At 41.4% G+C, this 27,311-nt stretch overlaps 1 protein-coding gene across 7 annotated transcripts in view; it reads right to left on the reverse strand.

Moving 5' to 3' along the window:
* Window positions 1-23,628, reverse strand: part of LOC115394967 (glutamate receptor 3) — a 73,529-nt gene extending 49,901 nt beyond the window's left edge. For 4 of the 7 annotated variants that reach the window (XR_003932211.1, XR_003932213.1, XM_030100305.1 and 1 more), the window contains exons 1-3: window positions 23,279-23,472; window positions 22,711-22,869; window positions 7,620-7,859 (exon numbers count right to left, since the gene is read on the reverse strand). Coding sequence is in view for 5 of the 7 variants with exons in the window: in XM_030100305.1 (XP_029956165.1) it covers window positions 7,620-7,859; window positions 22,711-22,869; window positions 23,279-23,366 (487 nt within the window). In the remaining 2 variants the exon portion in view is untranslated. Of the gene's footprint in view, window positions 1-7,619; window positions 7,860-22,710; window positions 22,870-23,278 lie in introns of all 7 variants that reach the window. The other 3 variants (XM_030100306.1, XM_030100307.1, XM_030100308.1) reach the window with 2 other exon arrangements.
* Window positions 23,629-27,311: the final 3,683 nt, after the last annotated feature.

A 27,311-nucleotide genomic window follows, 5' to 3' on the forward strand; every position in this document is an offset into this window, starting at 1 on the left:
CGAGTCGAGGCATAAACAGAACAGCGCCTATGAAAGCAGAGGGGCTCTCTGTTAGTCACCTGGTTTAATGTTTGGTCATGCTGAGTGCTCGGCTTAGAAGAGGACAGATATGACTCCCTGGATCTGACAGAAAAAGGGAGGAGGAGGCTCTAAATGTGATGAAGTACGAAAACATTGGATGCGTCTGACAGCATGTCTGACAGTGCTTGGCCCTCTGTGCCATGCACTGCTTTCTGACATGGGAAAAACACAAAGGCTTTGCTGACTCCTCTGTTCCTCCCCCTCTCTCTTCATCTCCATACAGTTTCATTTCCTTTTCCATTCAATTGGCTACGTGGCTATTTTGTTGTCTGTGAGCAGCTGAGACAACAGCACTGAGCTGCACAGAGCAGAAAATCTTCACTTAAGCCAAAATAAACTTCGTGCTCCTGAACTGCTCACCCCGTTTACTCCCTGAGCCGGCTGGAGTGAGCAGACAATGAGAGTGGGATAAGTGGAATCACATCTGGCTTCAGAGGTATTGATTTCTCATTTTTACTTAAGTAGTGGCATTATGAGTTGAGAAGCAGGGAGGGAAAAAGTGAGTGTCCACTGGATATTGTTATTAGTCACAAATGGAATCATTTAAGTCTGAGGTCAGTCTTGACAACATGCATCGAGGTCACATATCTTTAATAGCATGTTTGAACATTTCCAGATCCTTATTTTAAATATCTGACCCCCTCCGACCCCTCCCATCACACCTGTTTTGTTTCATCAGCTATAATCATTGTTGGTAGATATTCAGAGCCATGGGCGATAAAAAGCATAACTCCTCTCAGACTAGTTAAATGCTTTTAACTTCAAATATTTCATATATCCTTATGCAAAAAATCTGCAACTGGTACTACTTATCTTTTTTTTTTTGCATCAATGCTGATATTGTTAGTTTCATTTTAGCCATTAAACTCACAATACCCAGTTCTAATAATGCTTAAAAGAAGTAATTAATCATTTCATCCTTTAATGATTATTTTTCATCTTAATTTCCTCTTAAACATTAAAAGAGAAAATTATGCAGATAACTAAGACATGTCAAATAAACCTAAAATATTTGTAATTTTTATTCTAAAGGCAGTGAGGTAAGTATGAAGACCATTTGGTTTAATAGAGAAACATGTTTATGACAATAACATTTAAAGTTCCTACTTTACTGATACTTTGTTTGACCTATAACTTAACGCCTAAAGGTTTCCCAGTGAGGTTTCTGGCTCTTGTTGCATTCGCTGCTCCAATCGTCCCTCTGACACCGACTCTCTTCATCTTTACGCTTCAGCTCCTGCCTCCCTCCACTGACTCCATTATATTTATTGGAGTCACTTGAGGTTGGCATAGATCTTATTATTTGGCTCTAGCAGATGAAGCTGTACGACCACATAAGAATTCACATCGACCATTCACTTGGACTATTCTACTGTTGAAATCTAAATTTTGCTACTGTCCTTCAAACAACAGAGATTAACCATTTAATACAACTAGTCACAACTCCAATGCCCGAATAAACATTATGATATTGATTGTTAAAGAATTTATTAAATCAAATGAACATTTTAAAGAAGTTGAATTGAATTCTGAACTGTAGATTTATACTATTTGGCATGTTGGTTTGCTGTTGAATTAAAAAGATATTCAGGGCCACTTCTACAAAAGAGAGCCGTCATCGTCACTTGTCCTTTTCTAACTTTGATAAATGAAAGAAAGTGTTTCCTGTGAAATATGACAGACTGAGTGATTTATGGTGCTGTATGTGACAACTGATGTGTCACGCATTTTCACATTTAACCCTAAAAACCAACATAAAGAGAGACATTGAGAAAGAATGGATGACAAATGAATGAAAAGCACACAAATAGAGCGCACGACATGGAGAGCACACAGAGCTCAGAGGGAGCTGTCCGAGGTGCTGAAATAATGATCTCAACAGTGAGACAGGATGGGGTTTTTTTTTTTCTTTTTTTTTTTTATCCAGCCTTGTTACAGTGGAGTGCTGACTGCTCTAAGCAAATCACCTGAAATATGTGTGAGTGGACGTGGAGTGAAAAGGATCCAAAAATGGTCTTTTATCCACACTTCCATGTTCAGCCTTTCATGCTTGCAGAAAATGACTTTGTGCACATCCCATGGCAGGGGGAGCGTTTTATGCAGTAAATGCTTGCAGAAAACTACGCATAAGGAGATTGTGCACATTTAAGCAAATGACAAAGATTTATTAAGCTGTTTAAAGTAAGATAATGTTTTTCAAAAGGTTGCAACACTTGTGCATTCCCTGTCTTTGCAATGCAAGCCAAGAGATGTATCTTCATAGAAAGCAAGCATGTTTGTAGTGACAAAGTGAAAATAAAATTCAAAAGTCATCCATGCACAGAGGTGAAAGCCACAGATAGAAAGCATACAAATTTCCTTTGAAATATTTTGGCATTACTTACACGCAGTTTTATGGATATAATGGTCTCAGTGCTGCAGTGGCAAAGCAGAAAGTCTGCAGCTTACATGTTGTTTGATGTTGTTTTCAAGCGGCACTGCCTCTGCATGCGTGGATGTGCATGGATCAATTGGTGCCATTTTGGGCGTCTGGCAGAGTCAGGCTCCGTGCTTGATAACAGGGGAGGTTTTGGTTCATGCAGAAACACTCGGAGACAGCCAACGCCTCAGCTGTATCTTCTCAGTGAATGCACAGCGCCCTTTGAGGTTTTCACCAATGAGGTCACCACACACGCACACGCACGCACACACACACACACACACACACACACACACACACACACACACACACACACACACACTTCTGCAGCATCCAAATTGCCTTTTCAAACACACTCTGTCCCCAGTTGTAAATCTAAAGGCAATCTGATTCCCCACAGAGAAACTCAAATTTATTCTACACCCGAGTCAGACGATTCTCAGATGCATAAAGCCAAATAAATGCAGTCTCTCTCTTCTCTCTCTCCAAATAATAAAAAAAACAACAACAAGATGCAAAGAGACTTCTCTGTTTGTGCGAGTTTACAAAATTTGACATACTCCTGTCTAACCTTGGAGGTTGGTTTCATGAAGGGTACTCGTGCTTTCTCATCTGCAGCTCTTTGTTTTCCGAGTGTTTTGATATCTGTCTTACAGAGAAACACCTCTCAGTCACTACTCGGTTGTTCTGTTACATGTGTATCCCCTCTTTTGCCTTTAGTACATTCAGAACTAATAGAGTCCTTGAACAGGGGAAGAAAGCATCCCTCTGGTGTAAATCAGTTCGATTGATGAGTTTCCATCTCAGTCCTAATATTAGGGCCTGGGAGGAAAGCAGCATTGGCCCACAGGGGGGGGGGGCGGGTCAAGGCTGAGTGATATGTGTCCACCTCAAGAGTGAAGCTGCAGTGAGGTGTTCACAAAGTGGAACAGCTGCCTGATGTCGTTCACTCTCTCCCCCCCTCTCCCTCCCATTCTTTGTTAATGAGCCTGTGTGCCTGACTGCTGAGCGCGGCTCTTTAGCTGCGTGCAATTAATCAGATGTTTCCTTGCGGAGACGAAACCAAGCAGACATTCAGCAGTAGTGCAGTGTGATTACACATCAAATGCAAATTCTCCACCGATCCTACTGTCCCCATTCGTTAGAGCGGCGGGCAAACGCAGGAATCGCTGCATTTCAGGTTGTTTGATTGCACTCCTTCATCTCAAGGGCAGCAAGAAGAATTCAGGATCCACTTTGTATTATTGAAAGTTAATGAAACAGAAGGACTGCCATAGACAGTGACTCGATTACACAGTAGGTTATACATGTAGTCAAACACTGCATTTAAATACAGCTTTGAGAAACTTGTACTTTAATTTCAAGTTACTTTAGAGCTGTTTCTACTGCATAAAAATGGCTAGAAGTGATAACTAACAAATATACACTAGTAAGCTATAAAACACAATTGTTGGGCACTGATGCTTTTTTGTGTCTTTAAGTTTTAGATTTCAGACTTCAGCATAATTCATACTACTCAAATTTCAAAATCATATGGTGAGACTGAGTATGCCCATAAACTGAATTAAAATCCAAACCTTTTGATCTGCACTTTTGCAGCCGATAAGTTCTTTTTATTGAGAGACGTATCAAAGTGCTTTATATTTGTTTAGCATTGGAAAATTTTGCTTGAATTTATTATTTGTCTGAGAAACGTAATGTGACAAAACATTCAATGATTAACAAGTAACTGAAGCTTTGAGAAGAGTATTTTGTTTATTTTGACTATTGTTTTTATTATTTGTAAGAGTACCATAATGTCACAGTAGTTGCACTTCAGTTTCCATTTTCTGTGCTCTTTCCATTTCTTCACATTATAGTGGAATATCTTATACTTTTTGTTGACAACACTGAATGATGAGCTACAGTCTTTTGTTTTATCTACTAAAAGAAAGACGTTAAGACTACAACAGTTATGTTTTCATGCAACACTGAAAAGGGTCAGTATTTACAAATTTATTGCTTTAATTGCATTAAAGTATTATTAAAAAACACTGTTGTATTGGTCAAATATCCTAATGTGCATTGAGTAACAACACTGTTGTTATTGAACTTCTCGTCTTAGTGGAAACACCCCGAGGTCATCATACAGAAGACAAAGCCAAAGGTGCAAACTAATGAATGCACAACGTTACTAAAGGATCAAATGAAGAACAAACTGTGCTTCAGTTGATTTTATCTTCTGGGTTATTCATTTCCGCGAGGAAATGCATTGAGGTTTTTTTTCTCCTCTCGTTTCATGTTTCACAGCAGAAGTTGGGCCGTGTTTGCGTTGACATCTTTGTTTTCTTAGAGCCGTACTGTGAAGGTCATTAAGAAACTGCAGCTTCAGGCACTTGAGCAGTGATGCCACCACTGGATGTCGATGATTTCCTTCTTATTTAATATGGGAAACATTCACACACAATTCACTCGAGCTGCATTATTGTGATATCTATGTTTTGTTGATGTATTTTAAGAGAAAAATAACAACATGCATTTCGATTCTGCTAAAATACAGTAAATAAAGACGTATAACTTTTAGTCACTTTGTCTAAGAAATTGTTCTGCTGCAGTTTGGTTCTCTGGTAGTGAAAATGGCATTTTTTTGTGGCCCTCACAATGATCAAGGTTGTCTATTCCTGCTTTATGCTTTACAGACTAGGCAATAAACAGTTATGACATTTTGAGTGATGAAATAAAAAAAAAAGTTAAGACAGCAAGTTTGTGAAAAATAAAAAAGATGGGTAAGAATTTCCTCTTCGCATCTCGGCGGCAAAGCCCAGATGTCTCACATCCAAGAGGCCCTTTCTGCCGGCAGCCATTAGTCTATTTAATGAGAACATTTCATTGCATCGGGGATGCATAGGTGATGCAGCAGATAAACATGGATTTAATGGACCGTGTACGTTAAAGTGAAAATCCTGATTTCCTTTTTTGTCTTCTCCCGGGACTCTGTGGCTCCCTCAGTTTCTCCTTTTATATCACTATTGTTTATCAAGCAATCAATGCTCTGAGTGACACTCTGGCTGCGTAAAACAGCGAGCGACTGCTGTGAATAAGCGGCTGTAAGAAAACAGATTCCTCTCATTGTATAATAATTACCGTGAACGTGTCAGTTGGAATAGTTTAGGTCTGTGCATTCGCGCTGTCAGTGGAAGACATCTCAACATGAAAGGGAAGCTGGAGCCATTTGATGTCTAGAACATTTTAAATCTCGCAAAATTAAAAGTGAAGGTCATGCATGGCAACATTAAATAGTATCTTTGGGCATTTTATTTTCCATTAGAGTCAAAATCTGATTGCAGAGTTACAGTTTTGATGAGTGGTTGTGGCTTCAGGCTATGATAAAAAAAAATAATAAAAAAAAACTCTTTTGGTGTGTGATGAAAGGAAAGTCATGGTCCACTCCTCCAACAATCTGGAGACAGACAGCCGCATAATAACAGTTTTTTTTTCTTGTTTCAGTAATAAGATTCTTTTGCTTTTTGTGTTTTGATAAAAGACTTTGTGTTTTGTTAACAAATGAACATTAAACATATCATTGTAGAATGTCTCTGGCAGCGTATTTCTGTCCTATTGCAGTATAGCGGGGAAAAAAAGCATCCCTCAGGACGCCTCCACTGGTTCCTCTCAGGGCTGAAATGGAGCCCTCTTCCTATAATGAAGATCAAACTGACATTTGGATGAGTGGTAACTCCACTGCTCCAGAACCTTGATGGGGGGAGTGAGATGAGACTTCCAGCCAAAATAGGACGGCTAACTAGCCTCTCAGCAAACACAAGCTGTGCAGCATGTGGGAGTCCATCCTAAAGTACAGTGTTTACACTGTGTCACGCTGTGGAAATGGGACAAGAAATACAGATGGCGGCCCATCAGCCTCCACACAGCAGGTGAGGGGGGCCGTCGCGGTCAGACACAGCTCAAAAGGCCACATCAGGAGGCATTTCCGAGGAGGATGAGGGAGAGGTTATAGACTCTTTAATCATTTTTGTCTGTACCACACCAGACGACCATTATCAACTGCTGCAATCTGCCACCGAGATGCGGCGGCTGGATCAATAAAACTGAGGCTCCCCCTAAAGTGGCAGCAATAACTTCCTACTTGAGGTTGAACGTGGCCCTGAACATGCACATCAGGACTCCGAAAACGTGCTTTTTTTTACGAGCTCTCACAAACATGAATGAATGTGCATTTTTTTTATTTTGAATATGTATTTTTTTCTGAGGATCAGATTCGTTACCAAGCTCTGCATTAGGGCCCTGAAGTGGAGATGCATAAAGAGATCCAGAGGAAGTAAAAAAAATGAGTGCACTTGTCCTAGAAATGCCCTATGTCGGTTTAAAAATACTTGGAATGCATGCTTCTGAACAGCTTGGCACATTTAAGAGCGGCGGCGGCGGCAGCCAGAGAGCATCTCTGCACCATCTAACTTGCTCAAAACGCACGATCTAAAAACATGTTTGGCACGACACCGTACACTATATTCTTATTGCTACAGCAAATCTCCGACCAGCATGTGGTCCACTTCATACAAACAGATTGTTATGCCGTTTCTTAACACCTCCAGATGCTGACCCCCTGAGGACCAGAGCCTGTAAATAGCCGGCCCACAGGAGGGGAGCGCGAGGCCACAAAACACATGCAGAAGTTGGAGGATGATGTGCGCAGTCTTTACATAATCCAATTAGAGCTAAATGATAATCAGAGAGTGCCTGGGATTAGAGACTCAGGCGGCTGCAGCGGTGCTACGACAGCGGATCAGCAGCACCTGTGAATGACTCATTTCTCGGAAGCAAGGAAGTGTTGAGCGCCTCCGTAAGCAGGATTCAGCCGCATAGTGAAGCAATTTAGGATCATTACCGACTTAGATTAAAAAGTATCAAACCACTTAGAATAAGAATTGGGGATAATGGATTTACATATTAAAGGCTGATCATATACACTGTATAATATCAAGCCTGCACGAGCAGGGCTTGGCATGCCAATTACTTTCTCTCCAGAAATAAGCGATGTTGCTCCTCATTCGTTTTCTCCTGAATGTTAACTCGGAATGTTTCGCATGCCAGCAGACTCTCACACACACACGCGCTCTCTCACCTCGGTCGGTGTCGTAAAGGTAGACAAACTTCTCCCACTTATAGTGGTCCAGCAGACTGAGGACTGCCCCCCGCAACCCGGGCCTCATCTGGATGACAAACTGCACGTCGGCGTCGATGGGGAAGCTGGGCGTGATGAAGGAGGTGTGCAGCGCCCCGCAGAAGGAGGTCAGCGTGTTCATGGACTTCCTGTCGTAGAAGCCGAAGATGGCGTAAACTCCACGGGAGAACTGCGAGCAGACTGGAGACAGAAACAAAGAGAAGAATGAGTTCAAGTCAGTAAAGTTTTCCTTTTTTTTTTTTTTTTTTTTTTTTTTTTTTAACAAATCCACTCCCAATTTAAGTTGCATATTATAAGCTGAAACTCCAACGTTCCCCATTAACCAAAAACTTTCACTGAAGACTGAGATGAGACACAATTCATGATGTTATTAATCTTCCTTGTGAAGTGGTGGCTTCATGAATAAATGGGTGCCATGTGGGATCTCTGCCCCCCATGGCCATGGTCTGTTGCCTTGTCGCCCTTCACTTCTCCTTGCTGTAAATGCAACCGCTCGGGTAATCAACTAGAAATAATGGAGAAGTCAGTGGATTGGCCGCAGCTCTTAATGGACAAATACCCTGAAACATGAGCACGCAAATGTTCAGGCACTGGGCTGTGTGGCAGTATAAAAGATTTATGGCAGGCCCCATTGGCCTCCATCTGCACGCCCAGTGGAAATGAGCTGTATTAATAAACACTCAACAGATACTTGCTCTTACAAGGCAATGCCTATTCTATTTTATTTGTGCATAATAATTTCATTAAAAAACATCAAATGGGGGTGAACCAGAGATGCGACCCCCTGCCTGTGTGCGAGGTCGCAAATGTCGGGATGTCCTGATATTTTTGACGTAAATCACGACATTGCTCAAGGAGCACGTTGAGTCACAAATGTTAAATGAGGGTATGAGTGATTTGATTAAATGTGATGCTCTGAAATCCAGCTTGAAATCCATGTTTTCTTCAGAGAGACAGGACAAATCCCGAAGCATAAACCTCAGACGTGGACCGTGTGTTTCTTCCAAGAAAAAAATGACATGTTTTTGAAAATAGAGACTTTACACAAGAAAAGCTGTAACCGCTTGTTGGAAACTGACGGCAAGGTAAAGCTGTGAGACGTCTCTAAATATGCCGTCCTCTTCAACGGATATTGATTTTTCTTCTCAGTGAGCCTCTGTTTTTAGAGGCTAAAACACATTTCTTTGCTGAATGACCCGGTCCACAAAAACATCTTTGATAGCTGGTATACGTGTTTGTGCAGCTACTTGCTTCTCCAAACCGAGGACCGTGTTGAGAGCCACCTACTGCAATGATGACTACTTCACAGAAATACTTAGGATCATCTACCTGTCCACCTGTCATTCATCCCTACTTTATCTAACTGACGTAGGATAGATCCAGGACCGGTCGCTGGACAGGAGAAACACAGAGAGAACAACAACCACACGCACTGGAATGAGTGTAAACCAATAAAATACCAGGCAGCACCCGCACATCAAATAATTCAAACTATTCATATTGCCATTCAGGTGGTGTCAGACTGGAGGCTTCCTGCGCTGCATGCTTTCAAGATCTTGCTGCTCCAACACACCTGAACTGATTTAATGTGAATCAGCGAGCTGTACAGACGGTCTGCTGAAGCAGGGTGACATTAAAAACACGCAGGAAGGACCGTAGTCCTCCCGGACCGGGACTCACCGCTTCTGCTTTAAGGCCTCCGTCCAAATAAAACCCCCCCTCTATTGTTACTTGGCTGCTTATCTTTGCCTTTCAGCAGACTTATAACAGCCAGATTTTCACTTCTTTTCATCATTCATTACTCAAAATGTCAGCCTGGACAATGCCAACAACCCACTGAACAACCTCAGCAGCAACCTTAGCGACGAAGGTAAAAAGTGCAGATGGCTCTATGTGGGCATTCACAAACTATTTAATGCCATTTAGGCGAGGACATCCAGGCAACTTTGAATCTTGGTTTTTATGTATGCAACAGACAAAAAAAAAAAACTAGAGAAAAAAAGCGGAATATGTTCAAATAACGTCAAATTAAATCACCTTTCTTTCAAAGCACATCTTGTTTCTTTTTTAAAAATCAGTGATTTGTGGCTCCATTTGTTCATCAGAATTCACGCTACACAGTGAATCACCAATGACTCATGCATTACGCGTGGTTAAAGGGTGATGGATTTGACCTCCAATAGACCTATGGAGCAGCTTATATACGAGCCGTTTCTTTGTTTTGTGTGCCTCGTCACACAGACCGAGACGCACACGCATGGTGGTAACATGATACAGATTCCCGTCCCATAAACCCTGCGACCCCACCAGCGGTCTAAATCCAGCACTGCACACACGAGGGCGAAGAGGAAAGATGGAGAGGAGTCTCAAATGCTCAGGAAATGTTAAAAGCTTTTATTATTACCTTTTTTTTATTGCTAATATTTCCAGCTAGCATTTGAGAAGGAAATGTTTCACAAGCTGTGAATGGCTATGTTTTAGATAAAAGCACTTTAGATGTGAAGGATTTTTAAAAACGCGAGCGAACATTTCTGACACAATAATTTCACTGCTCTGAGATTTCTTCCTGTGTCATGTTGGAGCTCAGACATGAGTTTTTTTTTTCCTTCTTTTTTCAACATTTGCTTCTGTTCGACTTGACTTTTCCATTAAGGCGAGCGTTCAGTCACCCACATATTCTTGATGACTTGCTTCAGCCATCTCCCTCTCTCTGTTATTTTATCAGAGCTCCTTCCCTCAGCCTTTGACTTCGTTCAGCGCACACACGTCGCATCGGCTGGTGTGTGTCCTGAAAGGCCAGAGTGGCAGCCTCAAAGGCAAAACAAACACCAGCATCCACATAAATATCCGAATCTGTGTGAGGCGATGCTGTGGTCAAGAAAAGAAATGCTCCGGAGGCAAAAGACTGGTGTTTTATATTTAAAGTACATTTTTTTAAATAAAATTCAAGGACTTGTAAACATTTCAATCAAAAGCCCCTGTCACGAGGAGAAAAACACATAGAAAATGCTTCTTCTTGGATTTGATTCACACTTCCTCCTTTTCAGGCCAACATCGTTTAACTCAAAACAAATCCTCCTCAAACAACAGGGTGAGAAATTTCTTCTCAATATTCAGACCATGTAATCCACAGAAAATAGAAGGCCGTCATAAAATTAACACCTCTCAGCTCATCCGACATCATCCAATTCTATTTGCAAAATGGCAGCGATATTTTTTGTTTGTCAAGGTTAAATAGGCAGCCTGTTCTCCTAAAGGACTAATGAAACCATATATTTGGGCTCATGATGCAATAAAAACTAGCCGACTACAGTAAAATATCCCGATCACGGTCAGAAATGAAGACACGCATCATTTACTTTATTACGGGAGGGGATTAGATCTATTTTTCTGCTCTGTGAGTTTCTGTTCAGAATACTAACACGGGCTTTCTATGCATGATTAATATCTCACTGGGAGAGATATCACTTCTCTTCACTCTCTGCTGACTTCTATCTTATTCATCACCAACAAACACCCACTGCGACCTGCCATTGTTGGGAGATATCCTGCTCTATCCGTTTCTCCCTCGTCCTCAAATTCTTTGCTCTTCTTCAGCTCTCGCCGCCACATCCAGCTTAACAGGGAGCTTACAGTGGCTCCAGCAGCGCCCGACACTGTCAGTGTGTCTTTTCAGGGCTTTGTAACGTTGAGGGGCTCTGCTGCAGACAGCTGGAGACGGAGTCCATCAGAACAACCCGCTGATGGATGGATGGACCTGTAAACCTGTAGAGTTTGTGCACAACAGGAGCTGGGACTTCAAGCTGATTTTTTTTTTTTTTTTTTTTTTAAGCAGAATGGAGTTTAAAGTGGGCTGCTGTCCCAGACTGAAAAGTAAACAAATACAGTGAGGAAGTGGAACTTTATTTACAGTTCCAGAAGGACAGAGGACTCGGACTGGTGTGGAGAGATGAACTTGCTTTGAAGAGGAACTAGTTAAAGCACTGAAGTTTGACTTCAATGCTACATTTGCAAAAACCTTAGACAACAGTTTGAGTTTTTTGTGAGGAGAACAAATATCTTGTTTATGAGCACACAGCTGCCTGGCGGGCAGTGATTTATTTTTCTTTTTTTTCTACTGTCTAAGAGCCTGCAGCGATGTTAGAGGACAGCGGTAGCTGCGTTTGTTTTGTTTTTTTTAGAGGGAGAGGGGGCTTTGTTGGTCGTCGTCACATGGGGATACCTGTCGTGCTCCGTCACAAGGTCACATGGTGAATAAGTGAGGAAGGCCGAGGACACAGCACAGCAGGCAGCGGCAGCTTATAATGGATGAGGTCAAAGACAAACTGGAGACAACAAATAACTTTGCTCATGACAACACAAGTTGCTGAGTGGGCGAGCAGACAGTTTGGTTCAGACAGTGTTGGGCCTGTAATAAAAAATAAACTTGATTGCAAAAATCAGATGAGAAGTGATTTCAGCAGGAATTTTGCAAACGGGAGATCTGGAGAACATTCCATTCAAAATCAAACATCATGTCAACAGATATCATTGAAATATGGTTGTGGATTTAAAAAAAAAAATTAAAAATTTAAACCAGTGGTCTCATGTCAGACGGTGAGATTAGTTCATGGATGCAACCGCAGACAGTTTAAGATCATCTTCAGAAAGTCTGAGAAAATTCCCAGTTGCCACCTCACTACACCACACAACTCGTCGGAGCTGCAACTATTTATCAACAGAAACAAACGACGATGCAGTGACCACTTAATCAAAACAGTTTACAGAGGCCAAATGAAGGACCACATCCACAGTTACCTTCTACTTCCTTGTATAAAATGCTGGTTCAACGACATGATTAACATATTTGTTGTCTGAAAGCACCAGTGATGTACAAAGACGACGCACAAGATCACACAGTCTGTAGGAGACTTAACAAGTCGGTCTTGCACTCAGGCAGAGCCTACAGAGGTAGAGGGAGAACATGCAAACAGCACCCAGTAAGATGAGAGTGCTGACCACTTCACCAGGATGCCAGGTTATTTTCAATAATAAGGAATGTTTATATTAATAAAACTGACAAAAATTCTTTCATATCCATGAATTTATGTGGGTTGGGGAGATATAATCACACTAAATGGAAGCCATTAATTTTTATATTGGGTTTTATGTTAACTGTCTGGGCATCTGCATGAAGCAGGAAGAACCTCAAACTGTAAAGCAAGATGATTTATTTCCCTGCCGTGACATGCACACTGTCTCTAATGTGAGTCATTTCACCTGATTATGCTTTATTCTTGTCAAACCAACAATACAAATGTGTTTTATGATGTGTATAATGTTCAGCATTATACTGGAGCTGTGGGGAACGAGAAAAACAATTCACAAAAATGTTGAATCAAAGAAAAGGGGAAAAAAGACAACATCTCCAAAAGACTCAACATCCTCAATTTGTGTTCTAAAGGCAATACTCAACAGGGACAGAAATACAAGGGCTGCACAGACGATGCCAAAAACAGTGCAAATGTGCTGAGTGGCTGGCGAATCCAGTCTTTTCTCACTGAATCAAGTCGGATGATGAGCTGAAGTGCAAACAACCAACATCTTTCCTAAGTTAATGCAGGGGACACGTTTCTTTGCTTTCTGCCAGCAGCAGTGGGGATTTGCCGGCTGTACGGGATGGAGCAGGATTTCTCTGCCTTAGTGACACAGGAGGAAGGTGTTTTGAGCCAAAGTCAATAAAATCTGGAGTCATGTTTCAGCCAGAGTTCAGAAAGTTCATCAATAGCTGACTTTAACCCTCAGTAACCCTGTTCCTGCTTGATATGGAGTCAGTCCTGTATTTACTGAACACGTACAACGATAACACTCTTTAGGTATTTAGATTTAGGGTTTACTTACATATCAGAAGAATTTACAACAGTGCAAAACACATTTCACCTATTAATGTCCAAAGTGTAACAATGCACTGCTCGCTTAAAAGATGCACGATGAGGAAATATGTATGCAGAAAAAGAAAGAAAAGGCTCGACTGTCAGTGATCCTTTTGTCCTTGGAGCTGGTGGCAGGATGAAAGAAGTTATTAAATAGGCACAAATGCAGGCGCATCAAATATCCCTCATACTGGGGGTCATTTCAGTGTAAAACTGCAAGCCGACATCAGCACAGTGGGTCAGCGCGACAGAACTGCGCTCCTGACGACAGAACCACAGCTGTCTGCTTTCAAAGGACAAAATACAAGAGCATTTCATGAGACATCCTGATTAACCTCGATTAATTTCCCCACAAAGACATTACAGGGTTTGACCTTTAGAGATTCAGCAGATGGATATCTCAATCTTTCAACCTTTATTTGACAAAGACAGAACAGACAGCCAAGGATTTGTTCCAAAACATATTTGCAAATATGATTCCCAAATTACATTTTTAGTTTTCACGTGTATTGCACATTATTAGGTCGACACTGCTGGTTCACTGTAATAAACACTAGTTTGTAGCTTTACCTGTATGTAACAGGTTTAACTGTTTGATCCCACTGAAAAGGCTCAACACCTTCTAGATTGCCATGATTTTTTTCAATTCTGTCCTGATCACTTTAGTTACCACATAATGTTTCCTCTGGTGACATCAAGAAATCAATAATTGTTGTTTTTAGAGAGAATTTCTTGAAAAAATAAATTATTCTTTTTCACTGTGTTCTGCAATCCAGTATGTTACACTGAAGCGATAAAAGCATGCTGCAATACCCGCTGGTTCAAAGTTTGTAATATTCTGAATAACTGACATTTCTGGTAATAATAACTCTACTTTGACTACAAATCAAAAAAAGTCTGCAATGAAAATAAACTGCGATGAGGCAAGATATTCAAATTCAAATTCAAATATTTGTCATTTAATACCATGTTAACTGCTGATTAGAAACAGTCAAGGCAAAGCTAAAGTGGTAATCACTTAAAACATTTCACCTCTTAAATAGTTATCATGGGTATTTAGCATGCAGACCTGAGCAGTGAGGTCAATAACTAATAAACTGTGTGTTTTAATATTTTATATTGAACTGAATAATATAAAAAGCAACACATAATTCATAAAGAAATACCATAAAAAAGGATATGTAACTCTAAGAAACTAATTTTTAATAAGCAGTTTTTATTGCGATCAATCAAACTCAATACATTTACCGAATTTAAACAGTTAATTTTTTTGTTGTTGCAACTGCAAGCTACTTATTTGATGGGTAAGACACCAAATGTACAACAATCTGTCATGATTTGATCTAGGTGGGCGGAAGAAACAAAAAAAAAAACATTATAAATATAATAATAATAAAGCTTATTTCGAACATCAAATCAAGGATATACAAGAACAGAAAAACAAAAAAGGTTACATGTACAGTTGCAGTTGATCTAGTTGGGTGGAAGAAATAAAAAAACATTCTAAATATATGTATATATACCATAGGTTTGAGCTTTCTGACGGTGAATCTGGTGGTGTGGCGGTTAATGGGCTGCAATGTTCTGCAGACTTTAGAGAACCTGCGAGGTCAATTTGACCGTAAAATCACTGTAAAGGTTTGTTGTGAGATGAGAGTCTGACTAAAGGCAAAGAGCACACAGTTCAAATGATTTCTGTGTTATGACATTAAAGTGTTCGTATTTTTAGCCACATTACAGTGTGCATTGTTGCGCAATTCGTCTCAGTTGACCAACCACATAGAGAGCACAGGGCATATAGGGACTGAAGGCTGAGTAGGTGTTTCTCCCTGGGCATTGCTGTTGCATGTTGGCTGGAGTTCCCTCTTTCCTACAGATCACAGCCTTAAAAAAAAAAAAAAAAAAAAAAGAAAGAAAAAAAAAAAGAAAAGCACGCATTTTCTTCCAGCGGGTTACCCCCTGCAGATGCTCATTATGTACAAAGAACGGGGCAACGCTCACTGCTTCAGCCCTAATCTGAGGAGTACAACAGGATACGGCCCACATGCTTGAACACGACAGAGAGAAATCTACAGCAGCGATACACTAACATAGCCTGTGGCAACCCGAGTATTATACAGAGGAATACACTTGAATATTTCACTGTACCGCGGTAAAAGTGCTGTTAACACTCCACCTACACAATCTCTGTACATACTGAAAACACATCATCCAAGGACCACTATTACAGGCGGAGTGATACCACACATTCAGTTTGAAAAGGTTAGAATGCCGCAGAAGACACATCAAAAACTGCTTGCAAGAAGTGGAGAATTCTGATTTAATCCATAAAGTAAATCCATTGTATGGGACTCAGATGAACAATAAAACACAACTCTTCTCACTCTCTACAGTATTCCCTCCCTGTTCAGTGTTGTAGAAGTCCATGATAAAAATTTCAGACAAACATGAAGAACAAACTGATGAGTCTTGCACGGTTTTAGTGTTTTGCTTAGTTTTCAAAGCGCAGAAACACTATCTGCTTTATATCGCAGAACGGAGGCTCGTACGACTCTCAAATTTATGAGAGCGTCTCTTCTAAATTATGCACTGCCCCAGTGGCGTCTTTGGTTTCCCTTGCATTATTCTGAGGAGTTCGCAGCTTGCCGTCCTTGAACAATCTCAGGTAACGTTTAATGAATCACAGCAGAGGCTTCGACAGCGGCTACGCAGAAGGACGTTGTGTAAGACTGCAACAACCTACTGCAGCATCGCTGTAGCCTGTCAGGAGTGATCACCGTCGCTCCGTTACATTGCTGACATGTAAGCACATTCTGATGCACAAGATGAAACACTAACTGCACATCTCCAGTGGCCTGGCCCCGAAGCCATTCAGTACGATTCTGCCACTTCACAGCATCACGACCAGCCAGGGGTGAAACGACTCAATGAGAGGAAAACGTGAAATGAGATTCTTCCTTCTGATAGCACTGAGCTTGTTTGTCCGTGTGTGTGTATAGTTGCCTTTTTTTTTGTTTTACGTTGAACTGACAACGTATTTAACATCAGTACTCCTTGCTCAAAAAAAAAAAAAAATTGTAATGCATTTAAGCTGCATGATGGTCCATGAGTCATGTCTTGCCCCACAGCAATTGGACCCTAAAAGCCTTTTTTTTTTTTTTGCAAGCTAACATTCAAACCATCTCGTCATGTCAGTGAAAGTATTGCTTAAAAAAAAAAAAAAAACAGTACTGTGTTCACCTGAAATGACTTCTGAGCAGGATGAAATTATTCCAAAGACGTTACAAAAGCTCTCAACAATCCGCCATGCTTCCCAACGGAAACGCCGTGACAAATCTGGGGATAAGTACTTGTCAGCTTGTCGCAGGTCATCCAAACTGACAGGACTGCGGCTGCAGTAGCAGAAACTCAGTTATTTTTATCAGTGCATCGTGATAAAAGGACATGCTTTTGGGTGAGTGTCTCTTCCCGGTCAAGAGCTTCCAAATTGAGAGAGTCCATTTAAAGCTTTCAAATGCAAAAAAAAAAAAAAAAAAAAACCTTCAAACTATCCAGAAAAAACAGCCAGGCAAAGTTAGTGAATATGATTTTTCATGCAGAACAAGTTGTGATGAGTGAAGCCAAATGTTCATAATGTGACTGTGTCCTCAGTCTCACTGACCCTCCTGCTGGATTATAAACCAGCCTCAGTAAACATCCATTAATTCTATGTGAACACATTCATCACTCTGACTAGAGTATGGATTAAATGTTTTTAATCTATCCTAAACAATTCAGGGCAAACAATTCACCAACCTTGTCTCCAATGCTCATGCATCATTCATGACTTGAATGAGTTCTGGGAGTTATGGTGACTCCAAAGTTGTTTATGTTTTAGTCACACTTTTGTCAGATCCTCCTCTGTGTCTCAGTGAAGTTTGCGTCACACACCTGTTTGTTACTTGTATTTTTTTTTTTTTTGACTCCCCTCCCGCGTCTGTTTGTTCCAATCTATGTCAATGTGTCTCGTGTATAAATATCTTTTTCCCCATGCATCTTTCCAGATTGTTAATGTACTCCACATCTTTGAGATCCTGCATCTTTTTTATCCCTCCTGTTTCTCGGATTACTGAACTCTGCATTTGCTCTGACCGTCTTGGACTTGCCCTTTGGATTCCTCTGCTCTGGACTTTGTTTAATAAACTCTGCTCAACTCTGAATTTGTGTGAGTCTGCTTCTGGGTTCACCATGGCTCTGACAGCTTCAGTCTGGTTGTCTTTCAATTGTAAGTGCAGCAATAATTGTGTAAATAATGCCAAAAGCAAAAATTCCTTTTAAATATCCAACTATTTTAGAAAGCTGTGATGCTGTAAGGATCTAACTAGTAAAATCGGAAGTTTAAAGGATTTCTGAATTGACAAGGGGCAGATATTATAAGCTTTTGCTTCTTTCTGTACCTTTTCATTCATATCTGTGCTGAAGTATGCAGATGCAAGTATGTTGCATTCACTTTTTGTTTTATTTAAATGAATGAAATAAATAAATCAAATCAAATCAAAAAATCAAAAAAAATCTTACTTTTATAAGTGATCTTCTTTACTCTAGAAAACTACCAGCTTCAGGAATGAAGCTGTATGCAACATTATGCCTGATTTCAAAACACTATTATTAAAAAAAGAAATATTTTAACCAAATAAAATGTAGTTTATATGATGGATCTGAGTTTCCAATTTGCCTCAAAGAAATATCCATAATATATCTATATCTATTAATGTTAGCAAGCAAATCAAGAAGTCCCAGCACTCCCAGACCCCGACTATGACTTCAAATCACAATCTGATGACAGAAAAATAGGAAGAAACCGCAGTTGTTATATAAAAAGATGGGTAAGTCGTAATAATGACGGCTGAAGCTCTTTGCTTCTCGGTCTCTTAAAAATTGCAATGTTATCTTTGGTAATAGTAAAGCTATTCCCCTCAACAATGGAAGAATTGTTGATGGTGTATTTGTTGCTTTTGTTAAATATATTCATACTTGCGCTAGATTTGCATACAAACTATGCAAAATACTAAAATGGCCCTTATTTGGATACTTGCGATGAGCTTAAGTGTTCCCCTCATTGCCAACAATGTAAGAAGTAAAAGATGAGAAAGAAGAAGAAAAGTAAAAGGAGGAGGAGGAGGAGATCTGGCTTGGTGGACTGGTCTGATCTGCATCAGTGGGACAGTCCAGTGCCTACACAGTGAAGTGCTCTAACATTAGCCTCTGTCTAAGCAGCATCACACCAGTTGAGTCATAGCAGAGGGAGGATAGGTGGCTATAATAAACACTATAATAAGAAACGCTATGCAATACTGACATTTCATCAAATTAAAGGTTCCTTTAAAATCCATGATGTAGGCTTTCTTGGATTTTTTTTTTTTTTTTTTTTTTATATATAACGCACTGGCATAACTCACCTACATAAAAGGAGATCTCACAATTCACGCGGGGTTTCAAATGAACTGCTATGCATATGAATCGCTGTGAATAAGGCAAAGGCTAAACATGTTTTAGGTAATTATACATTAAATCAATGTTTGCCCGTCATTACAACCAGACGCCATGATGCTGCATGCACTTAGGTGAACTTGTCTCGCATTGTTCAACCGGGCTTTCAGCTCTGCCTCCGCTGTCACTTCCTGCCCCGACCTCAGCCTTAATGGATATAACCTTCCCACGTCTGCGTTTATGCACACAATCAGTTCTGGCCTGTGGCAAGGTGTCACATCAATACATCCTGCAGCTTTACTCCAGCCACAAATTGGTGAGATAATAAACACACAGCACGGTGGAGTCCTCTTCGTCAGAATCAATTCAATCAAGCGACAATGACAGAAAATTGCTGGTTGCAATATATCTCTAAGGGTGTGGATGAAGATTTGTGTCTGTCTGCGTTAACTTTCATGTTTGCAATGCAAGCATCAAAAGTGTGAATTCGCTGTCTCTGGCCAGAAGAAGTTAGGCGAAATCAGCCACATATTAGCAGAGAGGGACAGTGAAAGAGAAAATGAAAGCTTGGTGCGAATTGATTTTTCCATACTGGAGAACAAACTGGAGCCACGCGCGCGCGCACGCACACACACACACACAGTGCAGTTGGATTCTGGCCTTCCACCCATTGATCCACACTGTCGATAACACAGTCATTTGCCATCAGGGATTTGTAACAATCATTATATACTGACCCAGCTGGAGGAGAGCAGTGTTGTCCTGCTTTATTCCGGTCCAGATCCATACGACTGACACAGCAAATGAGCTCTAAGCAAAAAGTAATTACTCTGATCCATTTTTATTCTGTCAATTGTTTATTTTACACTAAAGAGGGAGTTATGCAGACAATCCCAAAGATCACAAGCAGTAAGCAGATTTAAAATCTCAGTCATCTCAACACTTGTTAATATTATCAAAATTGATGATGTGAGCTGCGGGAAAGCACAGCAATGACTAATCTGTGATCCTCGCCAGAATAGAAATGTGTCAAATCATAATCATCACATTCATTTGCTACATCAACACCTGCCAGGCAAGCATTATGCAATCCAGACTACTATAATAAGGATTGTGTAGTTCAGTTCCTTAGTCACAAACTGGCCTGGCAGGTCTGCGTGATGCTTCGCTCACTGGTGGAGAGCGGCGAGCTGAGCTTGCATCGGCTTATCTAACTGAAATTAATCCTCCTGATTATCGCGTTTTCCTCTTATCCTTTAAGAAAACCCTTAAGCTTCTTTCAGAAACAAAGGATTCAGCTTTAGTCCAAGTCGATTCTTGCTACGGACAAACACTTTACAGTTTGTGCTTTAGCCCTGATCTGGACCAGCCAAGCATGTAATATGCAGCTCTTCTTCGGCAGTGACTGCTTAAGTGCCCTTGAGCTGAGCACTGACCCCACAGCTGCTGTAGTGTAATTACTCAGCAGCCGACAGTGCAAGGTTGTAGCCGAGCTGGGCAGCATCAGTGTGTGAGCGTGTGAATGTGTGTAAACCTGCAGCCGCCTCAAACTTCCCCCCCAGGCTGCTACCAGCCAGTTGTTGGGCGAGCGCCGCTACACTTGCTAACAACTACATCACCTCGGCAGCTTTTAGCATTTTTCAGAGGGCTCGAGATGTGTGAGGTACAGTTGTGTTGAAGATCCATCCCCTTTTTTTAGCACTATTCTCACTTCATTAGGTTGCACAGCCTTCTCCACGGCAGCTGACAGAGTTTGGAGAGCCGCAGCTGATCCTCATGTGTAAAGTGTGAAGTGCAGTTGGTGGGAAGAAAGATAACAAATTAATTCTCCAGACAGAACTTGGTGCCCCGCATGGTAGAGGAGAGACCAGCAGACCAATTATGAAGACATCTCGCACTTCTCAGCCCTCCCTATCAAATCCATCATGTTAGGAAACATGACTGCTTGGATCCCCGGCATGTTGCAGCTGATACTGCGGGGTATTCATCCATCACATGCGCAGACAGAAGACACATTGCTGCAAGGAGAACCTCATGTAACAGTGACAATCATTGGCAGAGTGGCTGAAAATCAAACTGCTCAATTATTGTGTCATAGCAGTTCTTGAAAGTGCATATATACAAGAAGATGAGAGAGGACGACTGATGCACATTCAACCGGCAGCCAACACTGAAACACACTCCGCCAGTGACTTCAGTAACCTAAGTGACAGTGCAAACATTACCAGGAAGGAGAAGGGTGGATATGTCAATGCATATTTTGTGGGAATCTGTAAAAAATGTGTATTTCGAATATAATGCAGTCAAATGAATTCACTAGGATGAGTAAAAATGCGAGTCCCTGGCATTTTGGAAGTTGCAGGTTGTATCTGTTCTGAGTTTTTAGTTCCAAAGCAAAACTCTGTAACTGACCCCCAGATTCACTTCTAGGCAAGAGGCTGATCGTTTGCGCCCTGAGTCTGAGTCTGGAGTAAATTTCATTGTGAATGCATGAGAAGTGACTGCTCTGCATTATTTAAAGTTTAAAATACACGTGGTTAGTGGTTAGCGCTCCTGCCTCTCAGTGAGGACTTCCATGGTTCAAGTCTGGGCTTGAGGGCCTTTCTGTATGCAGTTTGCATGTCCTCCCTGTGCATGTCTACATTTTCTCTGGGTAAAACAGCTTTCTGTAGCATTCCAGTGACTCGGAGATTGCCTGGAGGTGTGAATCTGCATGTGTGTACGGTAATTGTTTGTGTGTCTCTGTATTCATCAGCTGGGATTGGCTCCAGCTCCCAGCAGCCTTAAGTTGGATCAGGTAGAATAGAAGATGGATGGATGAATTCATCTGATGTGTTTTGCTCCAGTCTGTTAGTGAAGCAGAATTGACTGCTATGAGGGGAGGAATAATTTTAACCCAGCAGAGATAACAAAATATTTCAGAAGGACATCTAGAGCAGAGGGTGGATGAGAGTAAAGCCCCTCTATTCCACCCAAGCAAATCACTCTCTGCATATGAAGTGGTGGTGACTGCCTCTGCTTTCTTATAATCTTCGTGAAAAGATAATGTTGCATCTATTGCTCAATTTGTGATTCTGTAAATTACTGATATTACCTCTGCAAACTGCAGCTAATTGACAAACAGCAGCTACTTTTTTAGGTTCTGCGTGTTATCCAAACAGGCCGACAATGCAACCAAGACAAAGAAAATATTTCCTCCCCTTGCAATTTGGAGTACTGTTATCATCTAAGTGCTGCTGATAATTTTCTCTGGAGTTAATGAATTACTCTGTTTACAAAGTCCCTGTGTTTGGTGAATTATAGGACATCAAGCTCCATCGGCCAGCTGGTGGATTTTGGAAACCATGACAGACTTCGACTGTCGGGCTCAACGCTTGGCAGGTGTCAGGGGCTTTTTAAAATCATGCATCTTATTTAAACACCAACTTCCACTCATAAACATCTGTGTAAATTTGGGATTAGGCTGCCAATGAGACTATTAAGGAGGGTAATGGTTTTACATCGTCAAGAGTGTGTCTGGGTGTTAGAGCCTATTTAGTTTTTGTTAGCTGATAACTTCAAACACCTCAGCATCACACTGGAGGGGTTTGGATCTGGAACAACTCATCAGCATCTTGAAAAAGCAGTTGATGCAGGGTGTAACTACTCACAGGCGTGCGTAACGGAGAAGCTGTTGGAGGACTCCAGGTTGTCAACGTTGTAATTGAGGTGGAACGGCTTCTCCGTCACATTCTGGTTGGTGTTGTACAGCTGGACAGCAAACCTGAAGGCGCTGTGCTCCTGCACGGTGGAGCGCATGAACAGTCCACCTACAGAGCAGAGAGCCAGACTCTAATTAGTCCATCCGCTGCATGCAGCAATTACAGTATACGACAATTTAGTGATGCACAGTGAGACATAAAGCCAGAGTTTTTAGTTCATTTCAGGAAGCAAGTCCAAAAATGTGTGGGAATTACACAAAGTGCGGCACTGCAGATACACTGGAACAAGCATTTGGACAATTTGGGATCAACTCTATTTTTTACCCAAACGCCCACAGAGAGACGCGCAACATCCCGCAACCTGCTGGGCTTCCAGGAGAACTAAGTTAGCGATAAATTATGCACACAAAAAAAAAAAAATTAAAAAATAAAAGCCGACCTGTGACCATCCGGGACTCGTGTCTTATACATACTGTGCGAACAAAGAAATGCGGTCGGAGTGTTCCGTTCAACTTACCAATGTTGATTTGGTTTGGAAAGCCTGCCAGCGACTCCCCCAAAAAATTCACCAGAGCCAGGACTGTCGCTGCCGCGCGGCGCCACATCTTCCTCCAAGAAGTGAAATCAACTCCTGGTCTGAGAGCAACAGAGGGACAGCAGGAAGAACCATGTACATGGGCTGGTACGGGAAGAAATCCACAAGATGCGGCTGGTCTCTCTCTCTCTCTCTCTCTCTCTCTCTCTCTCTCTCTCTCTCTCTCTCTCTCTCTCTCTCTCTCTCTCTCAGCACCCACGTTGAATTTGTGCCAGCGCAACTGCAGCGCCAGCTCTCTGCTGCTGCTGCTGCTGCTGCTGGAAGCCTTAAAGCCAGTGTTTTATCTCAAAGATGGTGGTGTTGGAGGAGAGAGACAGCAGATCCCCTCACTGTGGATAAACACCGCTGAAATGGGCCAGAGAAAGAGTAAAGGAGGGAGGGAGGGAGGGATGGAGAGAGAGGGAGAGGGAGAGAGAGAGAGAGAGAGAGAGAGAGAGAGAGAGAGAGAGAGAGAGAGAGAGAGGGAGAGAATGGGGGCGTTTATCAAACTTGGTCTGACGTTGAATTATAATAAGAGCAGCCTCCCGTCTTCCTCCTCACGTCACTGCAGAGTTGGTGTGTGAGGGGGTGCAGTCTCTGCTGGGCTGTGGTGTGTGTGTGTGTGTGTGTGTGTGTGTGTGTGTGTGTGTGTGTGTGTGTGTGTGTGTGTGTGTGTGTGTACTGCCTCTGCCTATGCACCACGCACCAACCAGCTGGCAGCCAGTGTGGACCATCACAGTCAGTATGTCATCTGCTGCATGTGCAATGTATATATATATATATATATATATATATATATGTATATATATATATATATATATATATATATATATATATTTATTTTCTCACTGTTCAGAGAGTAGGATAAAAAAGATTTACAAAATGATCGTCACTTCACACTTTGTGTTCAAAATCTAAGCTCAGTTGATGAAGAATGGCCTTTCTGTGTGGATTTAGCATGTTTTTCCCAATGTGTGGGATTTCTTTGGTTACTGCAGTTTCCTTCCACAGTCCAAAAATCTGTGTTTGAAGTTAATTGTTAACTATAAAATGGCTATTGTGTATAAGAGTGACCCGCTTCCTGACTTGATCCTGTAAAGCGGCGACCTGTATATTGTCCAGTAGACCTTCCTTCACCCATTGTCAGCTAGGATTGGCTTCAGCCCCCTTCGATCCTGAATTACATAAGGCGGTATCAGAAAATATTTTCAGGTTTTCTCAGATGTATGTTTGTAAATCATCCTCTGTATTGAATTTGCCAGCGAGATATAAAAATAGGGTGTTTTTCCCTACGAGCACAGCTGAAAAGACATATCAGCATATCGACAATGTGCAATTGACACATGCAACAAGGGCAGCTACTCTGATAAAAGATCTGAGCACAATAAAACATTTTTACAATTGTGCATTCAGCAGCCCCGTTGTGTGTCTGTCAGACTAAAGAACATGCTGTTACAGCTCCAAGGACTCTGACTCACAAGCTACAAAATGTGATAACATGCCGAATTTATGAAATGCTTGTATCTATACTTACATCTGCCTTTTAAACTGCCCGGGTTGCAAACACAGAGACGAAAATTAACAAGGAAAGGATGAGTAAAGACAGACCTTTAAGCTTGTAGAGACTTAGCGTATTTGTATTGTAACGGGGTCCGTCCAATTACAACACCATCAGCATGACAAAACAGTTATTCCCTGCCTCTGCGTCAGACTGCCTTGACAGGAATCAGGGATCAAGAACAAAGCAAAAGAGTGTCACAGATATAGCAGAGTAACATAAGACTCAACACAATCCCCTCACATGCTGATGGCCAGGGAATTTCTGTGACTTCAAACTCGATTAAGTTGATAAGCCCACTCTGAAACTTCCAAGCAGTTTTGCATACAGCTCTATTAAAGCAACCGAGATTGACTTGGATTGAAGTTTGTTGACTTGATGGTATCTATCGCTTGTTTTTATTCCCTCTCATTGAAAACCATACCTCCTTTCACTCGAGTCTGAATCAATACCGTGTCTTGTATGTAGCCTCTTTGCACCATCGGGTTTACGTTCAATAATTCCGACACAGAAAACATCTGAAAGGCAGCATGTTCAGCTTACAGGTGAATTTCATTTCCTTTGTGCGTTTTTTGCAACTTTACTGTTGAATGCAAATTATCTGCAGTGTTTCCTGCAGGGTCTGATTCCAACCCGAGAAATATTGTTATTGAATGCATGTTTTAGGGCAGCCTCTCTTCTGCCTGCCCTGCATTTATTTAATCATTTATCCATTTAGAAACACTAAAGTTAAATTACTTCATTCACTTCGATATTGCTTGCTCACTATCTGTGGCTCTTAGTACTTAGATTAGCTGAGCAATACAATACAAACTGCTGTGTAACCTGTTGGAACATGACAGCTTGCAAGTTATGTGTGTGTGTGTGTGTGTGTGTGTGTGTGTGTGTGTGTGTGTGTGTATTTGAGAAATCATTACAGCTTAGTATTTAGACTGCTGCAAAAACCAGCACAGCAAAACAGGCAGCAGAGTCAGTGCTTATCGATCTGGACTTGATTTAAAGCTCGGGCTATAACCGTAATCTTTCACAGGACACTCCAAGAACAACTGCACTATAATCAAGTTGAATTTCATGAGGCAAACGCTGGATGCCGTGACCTTTTCACAGACGGAAACTGTTCGTAGGCCATTTGTGGATCTGTGCTCCCTCCCACTTGAAAAATTACGCAATTACTCTCAGTCCACTGATTCACAAACTCAGTCTGATGAAATTAAACTGTTGTTTAAAAAAAATGCCTTTACCAGATGTGCTGGCACTTCACCAGCTGAAAAGTAAAAAAAAAAACACTTGTGCTCGCCACACACTGTGACTCACTGTGTGTTAATAAGACACTGCTTCAAATTAACAAAGGAGATGGACTAGTTTAAGGAATCACAGCAAACTCCATGAGGCTTGAATGTTTTAATCATTTGCAGAATGCATCGTCATTCCAACATGTAAAACTGATGTAACAATGTTGAACTGTTGGCCCCCCCATAAGCGGCGAAGTCTGTGACATTGAAGTAATCCCACTTTTGTGCACTGGGCACAAATTCGATTTGGGTTTTTGTTTTTTTTCACAGCTCAATCTGCTTTTCTCCTCCTGGACTGACGACAGACTCGATGCTGGATTTACAAGACTGGGCAAGCTGAGCTCAGCTATTTATCGAAACAAATTCAGTAAATATTCCCACAACGCATAAACATAAATACCATGGCGTCCTGAATATCGTTTTATTTGATGAGTTCAGTTTCGGTGCTTCACATCAGGAAACATACAACAACAGACGCAGTATAATAAAGACAATAAGAGAGGTCAACGAAAACAAGCGAAAACCGTTAAGGCACCGCTAAAAATAGACTGCCAACATATTTTCAAAAGCATCACAACAGAATAAAATCACAAGCTGAAAAATAATTGCAAGACAAGACTTAAAGCTCCAGTTCAGCATACAATGAATATTTGACTTAATGAAGTTCAGTACCAAACAGAATGCTCTCTGCTGGAGCTGTCCTGCAGTTCCCTTGGCGCTCGAATTAAATATTCAGTGCATATAATCTAAAAACAAGCTTTGGTATTATTTTTCTGTCACTAGAGACAGAAACCAAGGTCAGTTCAAATCAACAGGGCGGCCTGGGCAACATATTAGCTATATGATGGTATATTTCATGCCATTTGGATGTTGCAGCCGTTGCAGGTGTGCAGTGATTCTCCTGCTGTGCAGTCGATAGCAGCTTCCCCCAGAACCCCCAGAACGGCCCAGGCAAATATCTGAGTGCACTTCAATAAATTAAGCATTTAGGTGAGCTTCCCACTTATCATTGCACTGCCTCTGCAGTGCACCCTGGGCATGATTTCCACTTTCCTTCATAACGAATGAGATCTGTACAGGGAGCCTCTCACTCTCTGTCTGATACACAACCTCTTCAGCGAGATGT

Source organism: Salarias fasciatus, chromosome 10, assembly GCF_902148845.1.
Source record: "Salarias fasciatus chromosome 10, fSalaFa1.1, whole genome shotgun sequence".
Classification (NCBI taxonomy): domain Eukaryota; kingdom Metazoa; phylum Chordata; class Actinopteri; order Blenniiformes; family Blenniidae; genus Salarias; species Salarias fasciatus.